The sequence below is a fragment of the Oratosquilla oratoria genome, chromosome 31 (assembly GCF_046742065.1).
Source record: "Oratosquilla oratoria isolate Oo_2021 chromosome 31, ASM4674206v1, whole genome shotgun sequence".
NCBI lineage: Eukaryota > Metazoa > Arthropoda > Malacostraca > Stomatopoda > Squillidae > Oratosquilla > Oratosquilla oratoria.
Window position 1 is genome coordinate 22128951 of NC_134807.1, and position 10000 is coordinate 22138950.

General features: G+C 40.2%; 1 protein-coding gene across 11 annotated transcripts in view; it reads left to right on the forward strand.

Annotated features, from left to right (window-relative positions):
- The window catches only part of para (sodium voltage-gated channel paralytic), a 639183-nt gene that overhangs the window by 517967 nt on the left and 111216 nt on the right, over positions 1-10000 (forward strand). For all 11 annotated transcript variants that reach the window (XM_076213401.1, XM_076213402.1, XM_076213403.1 and 8 more), the window contains 3 exons: positions 8780-8924; positions 9399-9572; positions 9924-10000. The exon at positions 9924-10000 is cut by the window's right edge and continues 157 nt beyond it. In XM_076213401.1, the coding sequence (XP_076069516.1) occupies positions 8780-8924; positions 9399-9572; positions 9924-10000 (396 nt within the window). The remainder of the gene's footprint in view (positions 1-8779; positions 8925-9398; positions 9573-9923) is intronic.

The following is a 10000-nucleotide window of genomic DNA, read 5'->3' on the forward strand; positions in this document are numbered from 1 at the left end:
TCATTTTAGATCAGTGTATGTGTATGTAATTCTTCTCCAGTGTTCATATTTTTTTTCTTTAATTCATTTGTCCTACACAACCAACCCCAACAATAAGACAACAATAACAATAACAACAACAGTAACAACAACTACATCCAGTACTAAAATAGAAAATACTATTTATCTATCATTTGGCATCGCGGAAGAAGAAGGAGTTTGTTGGTTTGTTACGAATTAGTTCGTTCAGTTTCCATTTTGTTAGTTCAAAAACCCCAAGCAAGTCACAGTCACATTCCATCTGATTATAATCTACTTTGTGTTCGTTAACCTCCTACTGGTACCAACCAGGTTTTGTATAAAAGTTAATTATCATAAGTACCATTAACTTTGCTTTCTTCCTCTTCAGCCTCTAGCCACAGACAAACCTCAGCCCAAATATTCTAGAACCTTTATTCTCCATGCTCCCCCCCCTCCCTTTCCCCTTAATATTAGATCTTGATGAAACAGTATATCTAGTTAGGAGAAGGCATGATCACAATAATTATTTCTATGGTAAGTGTTAGACTCTAATCCATGTATTAGTTTATATCCTAAATCCCGGTGTGATCTTCAGGTAGAATGTAGTGTGTAATGATTATTTCAGTGATCATACTCACCATGGTTGTTAATTTGTTATTATTATAGAAATATGCATTTACAATTGCTATGTTATCTGCAAAATAGCAAAATAGCAGATATTAGTCAACACCAATCTTATTCCAGTTAATTGATTAAATTACAAAATAAAAGTGATGCACATATATGTATGTATGTAGTTATGTATATATATATACATATATATGTATATATATATATATATATACATATATATACATATATATATATATATATATATATATGTATGTATGTATATATGTATGTATATACATATTCATAATCACTTTCTTACCCATATGAAATCATGTATTCATGTAGACTAGGATGAAATATTTGAGGAAGAAAAATTAGTGATGTATGTAAACAAGGAGAAATATGATACTGAATATTGGCTGCATTAGTTGTACATAAAAATGGGTATTTTAAATAGGTTTGTTTAAAGTACGATAGTTTTAGATCAGCGTGTAAGACGGCAAGGATAGTAAAATGTTCAGTGATAAAGCTTGAGGCGGGGAATGGAGAGGAACTTAATTCTGTGTCAATAGGAAATAATTGCTACAAAAGACACTCCACTGTTAGGGCGGGAACTCTGTTTATATATATATATATATATATATATATATATATATATATATATATATATATATATATATATATATATATATATATATGCCAATTACAAATGAATGGGAGAGTGATGGAAGAAGGATATTTGTCAAATAATCTTAGTTGTTATTTGTTTTGATTATGTGGTTCAAATAAAGCAGGTGCGCATTAGGGGTAGGGGGAGTAACTAGGGGATTTGGGTAGGCATTGTGATAGGAAAGACGTTATCACTAACTTACAGTGTAAACCCCTGTCTGTTATTCTCATGCCATAAGAACAAGAAGTGTTGGGTGTCTGTCAAATCATTGAAGGGTGGAAGAGACGAAGAGTGTGAAAGATTAGAGGAGTGGGGAACTACAGATGTGGTAGAGATGTTTTAGTGATACCATAGGTCGATTGGTACCTAAGCGAAGGGTCACCTGCTTCATGTATATATTTTTTTCACTGGGGTTCTACACAAGCCGAGGGATTGTATGGGGGTCTAATATTCGGAGGAACGTGGGAGAGGCAGAAGAGTAGGCTTGGCATCCATAATCAATTCTAATTTGTGTAATGGTTTGGTAGATTTCAAAGGGATTATCCATCGGCTCCCCATTTTGTGTGGGATAATGGTTTTAGATCGTTTCGAAGGAAGGACAGTTTTATACATTTCAGGTGGAGGAATCAAACGTGGCAATTATCGAAATGTCTGTTCTGTTCGCGACCTGCACGGAATGGATGCTTGTTTGGAGAGAAGATATGAGAGAAAGACATTAAATCGCCAAGAGAGTCAGAATGAGACACCTGTTTCCTAAAAGATTCCAGAGATAATTCTATGGGGCAATGGGACAGTAGTTGTATGGAGAAGTTGTATAGAGATTGATCGGAAATCTACTGTCTTGGAGACAAGTGATGCTACTTGAAAGGTCCTCCAGATTACTTGGAAGAGGGTCTATTGAGATGTTTGTAGGGGTAGAGGGGGACCTATGAGGGGTATAAAGATTGAAAAGTGATTATTATGGAGTCAAGAGGGAGGCCGGATTCATAATGAGAAAAGTCGATGAAGCTGTAGCTTAGTCTTTGGAAATGAAAGCCTTGAGGTGCTGTTAATAGAGAGGTTATACATATATTTATTTCGAGTGCTTGTGTTGGTGTTCCCCCCAGGGTGGGAATCTAGTATCTGAAAGGTGGATGGGTAAGGAGAGTAGATAGTGCTTTTCAAGGTTTTTTTTTGTGATGAAAGGAAAGAAGAATAGGATAGCGGGTGATGTAGTGTCTGGCTTTGATGGCTTGGAGTTTAATTGGTAATGATGAGATACCTAGATAGCCTAGGGTATTTTTTTTTTTTTTTTTTTTTTTTTTTTTTTTTTTTTTTACCCAAAATCTTGTCCAGATCGATCATGGCGATCATGACCTTCATAAACACAAACGGCAAGGTATTTTTTTTCACCTCAATTAAGTCGTCTGTCTCAATGTTTTGCTTAACCTTAGATAATAACGACTTAGGAATTCTACAATCAGGATTAATATTTTGATAATATTTTGAATAGGAATATTGGGAAAATAATAAGACCACAAATCCTTGGTGACATATTCAAATGGCTTGGCGACTCAACTTTGCCTCGCGACCCTGGGCTTGGGTATAAAGCGTAAGTGGTAATGATAACATACCTGGGTAGGTTAGGATCCTGTTCTCTTCGTTTGGTTTAGGGAAAGACAAAAGGGGACAAATAATAGATATAAACTTTTAAGTTACCGGGCGGCGGACGCTACGTAGACCTAACTGCATCCCGCATAAGCAGACGCAGTTTGGGTTTGAATTTCTGGAGGAAGATTACGTTTTCCCAATTTGGGAAAATTCCTCAATAGTTTCAGTGTTAGATTAGATGTATTACTGTCTAGGTTGATGGAGCAGACGTGGTCGATTGGGTTGCTTGTCAATCGGGATTGAAGAAGAGAGGGTAGGTTAATGTTGAAGGTCCTATATTGTTTATGGGCGTCTTCGGAACGTTGTTTTGATGAGGAGGAAAATCTTTGGTGATGAAGTTTGGGAGGCAGGTTTGTCGCAAAGGAGGTTAAGTTTTCATTTCTTTTGTTTTTCGTTTTCTTTTTTTATAAATGAATGCTTGAGAGTGAGGTTGGGTGATATAGTTCGGAAACTCATTTAAATATTCTCGTCAGAGATGAAAAAACACTAAAGTTACTTCATGTTAGATATAATATTTATAATGTTTTACTACATAGACGTATTAAATTTAATGCATAATGCATTCGTGTATGCTAATATCTACGTGGTAGAATCAAATTTTGTTATGGATTTCATCCTAACAAAATACATGAAAACAGTAGTTAGATGAAATTGAATTAACTAAAAATTAAAATTCTTACTTTCATGAAAAAGAATAAAATCTAAACTCTAAGGAGTGTTAATTATATACTAGTTTCTAGCAATAGTTATTCATATCTTAATTATATACTTAAATGCTTCATACACTATATTCATACATATGCACATATATATATATATATATATATATATATATATATATATATATACATATGTATGTATGTGTGTTAGCATTACCTCAAATTGCCCTACATTATTGCTACAAAATGCTACCATTTGTTAATAACTAATGAGATTGTTTAACATTAAAATAATATCTAAGTATTCGCAAACATTTAACTATTAAGTAAATATTTGTCAATATTTCTTGTTTCCCTGCCCCCCCAACCCCAACACACACACGCACAAACACACACACACACACACACACACACACACACACACACACACACACACACACACACATGAATATATATACATTTCCTACTGGAGTAAATAAATTTATCATATATGTCTCCCATCCCATCAAAATCCTCCCTACTTTCTTCAACTCTTCGGTTCCTTCCCCATTCCCTCAACCCTTCAATTTCCTCTTTTGCTCCCTGATCACAATTTCCTCTCTCTCTCTCATTCATCCTCAACTATTTTCTATGTTATAATCGTGGTTCTTTACGTTACTTTTGCCAGGAAATGTACGTTTACGTCGTTGTTTTGTTTGTCTTTTCTATACGCAAGATGGAGTTGTCTCAGAAAATGGTGTATATCCAGCGTCTTCTGTTATAACTATAATATCACTCTCAGTATCTCTCTCTCTCTCTCTCTCTCTCTCTCTCTCTCTCTCTCTCTCTCTCTCTCTCTCCTGTTTTATCTCTCAGTCTCCCTTTTCTGCCTCTCATTCGCTTTCATTCTTTTTCTACATTTCTTTATTTTTCACAATCTTTCATTCATCCAAGCTCAACGGCGATATTAGGCGAGTGTATCCACCTTTCCAAAGTATTTATTCTCCTTTATATATATTTCGTTCCTTATATCCTTTCTTTTCATGTTGTACACATCCACATGTTGTACACATACATGCACCAATTATATGAATGTGTGTGTCTGTTCGTGTATGTGTGTGTGTGTGTGTGTGTGTGTGTGTGTGTGTGTGTGTGTGTGTGTGTGTGTGTGTGTGTGTGTGTGTGTGTGTGTGTGTGTGTGTGTGTGTGTGTGTGTGTGTGTGTGTGAAGGAGTCTGTATATATGTATAGTGTGTGTGTGTGTGTGTGTGTGTGTGTGTGTGTGTGTGTGTGTGTGTGTGTGTGTGCGCGCGTGTGTATGTTTTGCGTGGGAATATAAGAGTATGTATGATATATATACATTCATATATATGCATATATATGTATGTACATATATATATATATATATATATATATATATATATATATACATATATATGCATATACATATACAAATGCATACACATACATATACATATACATCTATGGTATAGGATGGGCTTTTTCCCTTTTCATTCTCCTATCCTACCTGTTCCTGTTCCTTTTTGTCCATAACTTTTATTTAATTTTTTATTTTTACTTTTGGTGTTTTTTGTGTGTCCCAGACGCGCTCTTTAGATTTTATGTGATGCCTGTGTATAGAGTAGCAAAACAACAGCTTCTTCATGTGCACTGCTTTCATTATTTTATGACTGACTAGATTGCATCAATGTTGTTACATATCAAAGTTTTCTATTTTGTATTTGTTTGTTTTTCTTTTTTTCAGCACAGTTTCTATAGATTTTTTGCTATGAATATGATGTATTGCGTATGTTGATATTTACATATATTTATGCATATGTACATATATATTCATATATATGTATATATATAACTATTTGAAAGATTTTTTTGATGATACCAAACCTATTTTTGTCTATATCTTAGAGATTAGTCAAAATATGATAATAAATATTAGAAATGACAGTTTAAGAACAGAAGCCCATTTTACAGTAAAAGGTACCCTAGATCCTTCTCTCCTTTTGGATGATTTCCTTTCGATGTCCAACGCAGGACCTCCCATGTCCCCCTCTCCCTACCACTCACTCCCCAGTCCCTCCCATGGGCCATACCATGTTCCTTCAAGTTGTGTTCTCCCAAACGCTGACATCTCCTTCACCAAGAGCCCTGAGATTTTACTTGACCAAGTTCTCTCTTTTTCCCAAAATCCAAATCTAATAAACCCCACTGTACCGAATCTTCCTCTCCTTTCTTTCCTTCTCACCCTTATTTCCTTGATCCTTCGCTCTCTCCTTGTTTTCCTTCCTTTAATCCAAGCATACAAAATCTCGAACTTTGACAGCATTGCCCCTCTCCGAAGGCCTCAGTGAGACAGAAGCCTTGAAGTCGACTGATACAGCCATACCGTGTGGATGAGCCTGTGACACAATACGTGGTTGTTGGGTTCGTCTGACCACGAGCACACAGAACATATGTAACAGGTAAACAATGACAATAAGGGTACACACGAACACACACACACACACACACACACACACACACACACACACACACACACACACACACACACACACACACACACACACACACACACACACACACACATACACATACACACACACATACACACAAATACACTCACTACACAAAACATCAACATGTATACACATACATAAGACACGAGTAAAGACAAAACCAATAGACACAAAAAAGATTCAACAGTTACTCCTCCTCCTCCTCCTCCTCCTCCTCCTTCTCTTCATCCTCATCCTCATCCTCCTCATCCTCAGCCTCATCCTCTTCTTTTTCTTCCATCTCTTCTTTTTCCTCCTCTTCTCCCTCCTCTTCCATTTACGTATTCTCCTCCTTTTCCTCGTCCTCTTCCTTTTCTTCCTGACCCTTTACCCCTCCTCCTCCTCCACCCCTCGCCCTCCACCTCCCTCCCTTCCTTGCTTTCCTTCTCTTCCCTCTTCTCCTACTCTCCTCATCTCCCTCCTCCTCCTTTATGACTTCGTCAATCTATTCCTCCTCCGTGCTTTCTCCACATTTTCCTCCTCCTCTTTTTCTGTTTGTTTCTCTCATTTTCCTCCTCTATTTCCTCTTTTTCCTCCTCCACCTTCACCTGTTTCTCCTTCTCTCACTAATATTCTTCCTTTTTCGCCTCCTCCCCCCCTTCCTCCACCATCTCCTCGTCCTCCTCCTCCTCGTTCTCTTCCTCCACTACCTACCCTTACTCCTCCTATGCTTCCTCTTCATACCTTTCCTTCTTCCTTCCTACTCCTCTTGTTTCCCTCTCCTATTTTTCCTTATTCTCTTCCTCCTCCTCCTCCTCCTCCTTCTCCTCCTCTTTTTCCTTCATTTCTCTCCCTTTTCCTCCTACACCTCTTCCTCCTTCTATTCCTCTTCTTCTTCCTCCTTCATCTTATCTCCCTCATTCGCCCTACATCTCCTCCTCCGTTTCCTTTTCCTCCATCTCTTCTTCCTCCTGCTCCCCCTTCTCTTCACCCCTCCGTCTCCTCCTTCTACTTCTCTTCTTCTTCCACCTCATTCACTTCCTCCTCCTCCTTTTACTTCTTCTCCTCTTCCCTCCTTTCCTCTGTTCCTCCTCCCTTTGCCTCTCCCTTTTCCCTTTCTTTCCTCGTCTTCTTTCCTTGCTCTTCTCTTACTTCACTTCCTCTTCCTCCTCCTCTTCTTCCTCCTCCTCCTCTTCCTCCTCCTCCGGCGCCTCTTCCATGTCCTTTTGTTTTCTCCTCTTCCTCTTTTTCCTCCTCTTTCCTTCTTCACTTTCTCTTCCTCGTACTCCTCCTCCATTACCTCCTCCTCCTCCTCCTCCTTCTTCTTCTTTTTCACTACCTCCTCCTCTTCTTCCACTGCCTCCTCCTTCTCCTCCTTCTTTTTCAGTACCTCCTCCTCTTCCTCCATTACCTTCTCCTCCTCCTCCACTACCTTCTCCTTCTTCTCCTCCTCCTCCTCCTCCTCCTCCTTCTCCTCCTTCTCTTTCTCCTCCTCTTTCTCCTCCCCTTCGTCGTCCTTTTCTTCTTCCTCGTTTTCCCCTACCTACCCCTCCTACTTCTCTGTCTCCTTCTATTCTTCATGTTCCTCCTTTTTTTTTTTTTTGTACTTTATATTTTTCTCTTCCTAATCCTCCTCCTCCATCTCCTCTCTTCCTCCTATTTGTTCTCCTCCCCTCCATACCTCTCCTCCTTTTGTACTAATTAACCCTCCTCCTCCTCCTCCTCCTCCTCCTCCTCCTCCCCTCCTCCTCCTTCTCTTATTCCTTTTCTCTTTTTCTCTCTCTCTACTCTTCTCACTCCTGTTCCACCTCCTACCTCTTCTCCTCCTCTATCTCCTCTTCCCCTTTTTTTTCTTCCTCCTCTTCTCTCTTTACTCTTCCACCTACTCCTCCTCTTCCTCCTCCTCCTCCTCTTCTTCTTCTTCCTCCTTTTCCTGTGCCTTTTCTTCCACATCTTCTTTCAAGATCTGAGACCTTCCTTCCTTCCTCCTTCCATCTGTACCTCCATCACTCCCTCCTCTCTTCCCTCCCTCCTCTCTTCCCTCCCTCCTCTCTTCCCTCCCTCCTCTTTTCCCTCCCTCCTCTCTTCCCTCCCTCTCTAAGCCAACACACCCTTTGGGGTGACTTTATCTTTCCACCATTTGGACCTCATCTGCTCTCAAAAACCTGTTTCTTGACCCTCTCCCTATCCCTATCCTCTCCATGTCTCCTTTCCGTTGACCATCTTCCCCTGTTCCCCTATCATTTCCCTCGTCCCTAGTACCTATTCTCTGTCCTCTTCCTTAAATTTCCCTTCCCCAGTTCCCTTTCCCCACTGTCCTTCCTTCCTTCCTTCCTTCCTTCCTCCTCGTCGTTCTTACCTCCTTGTTCTTCCTCCCAACTCTTCGTCTCTTTGTTCTTTCTTCTACTGATTCTCCTCAACAAAGACGCTCCCTCTCTCATTCTGTGTCCCTCTCCTCCCTCCTTCTCCTTTCCTCTCTTTCCCTAGTTCCCTTCTCCTTCCCTTTCCTCCCTATGTGCTCCCCATACTCCTTCCTCCACACCTTACCTATCCTTTTCCTGGCCCCTCCCTCCCCTTCCTTCCCTCCCTCCCTCCCTCCCTCCCTCCCTCCCTCCCTTCCTCCCTCCCTTCCTCCCTCCCTCCCTCCTTTTCGCCACCACCACCTCGTCCACTTACGAGTCCCGCTGTGCCCATCAGGACGTGTAAGGAAGACTACATTTGCTTGCAAGGCTACGGCATAAATCCCAACTATGGATACACAAGCTTCGATAGTTTCGGCTGGGCTCTACTCTCCGCGTTCCGCTTAATGACGCAGGATTACTGGGAAAGTTTGTATCAATTGGTAAGTAAAAACTAGAACAGTGTATATATATATATATGTGTGGGTGTGGGTGTGTGTGTGGGTGTGGGTGTGTGTGTACGTCTTTTGGATTCTACTAAACAATTGTAAGAATCTCAATACAATCACATTTGGTTTTGGTCATGTTCATATATTGTATAGCGTACATTTTTATTTTTCCTTGCTAAAGAATTTAATGTTATGTAATATAAAACCCATGTTGTGGTTCTGTATGCAGGTGTGTGTGTGTGTGTGTGTGTGTGTGTGTGTGTGTTTTGCTTTGCTTTATTAATGCAATAAAAGATAAAAGAAGTGATACAGACTCCTGTTTCCCATTTGATGATCTTTCATTCCTGCTGTCTGCCAAAGGCTACTCTGAAAGAGGTTACACATGTTCTTGCGGGTGATCGCGGCGTGATTGTTGTTGCCGATGCCGGTCGCCTTTCCCCCTCTTGACTTCTCGCTTGGTGTTCTCAGGTGCTACGTGCTGCAGGTCCCTGGCACATCGTTTTCTTCATCTTTATCATCTTCCTGGGTTCTTACTACCTTGTGAACCTTATCCTCGCCATCGTCGCTATGTCCTACGATCAGTTGCAGAAGAAGGCGGAAGAGGAGGAGGAAGCCGCGTTAGCAGAAGAGGTTGCGATGAGGGTATGTATTTTTTATTTACTTTCTTATCGTCGCTATTCTTATTACTGTTATTTTGCCGGAGATATATAACCAGCGCTTCTGTACTTTGGGAATAATATCAAACCGAAGAGGTAGAGACGTAGACATGGTACAGGAGATATTTAAGGAGGACAGTAATAAAGAGGGACAGTAAAACATAAGAGTGGTCTGTATTCTTTGTGAAGTGTATGCCTCCAATCATAAAAGAATACTGCTTCACCCTTATCCGTAGTGTGTGGCTGAGGGTGCGGGTGTGGATGTAGATGTAGGATATCCGTGTGCGTATGCTGTTGGTGTTTTCCAACTTTTTTTCCTTTTGTTTCTCGTCTCCAGCTCGAGCTGGAACAACAAGCAGCTGAGGCCGCGCTTGCTGCCGATCCTGGTTGTGGAGACCACGACGCCGGGTCAGT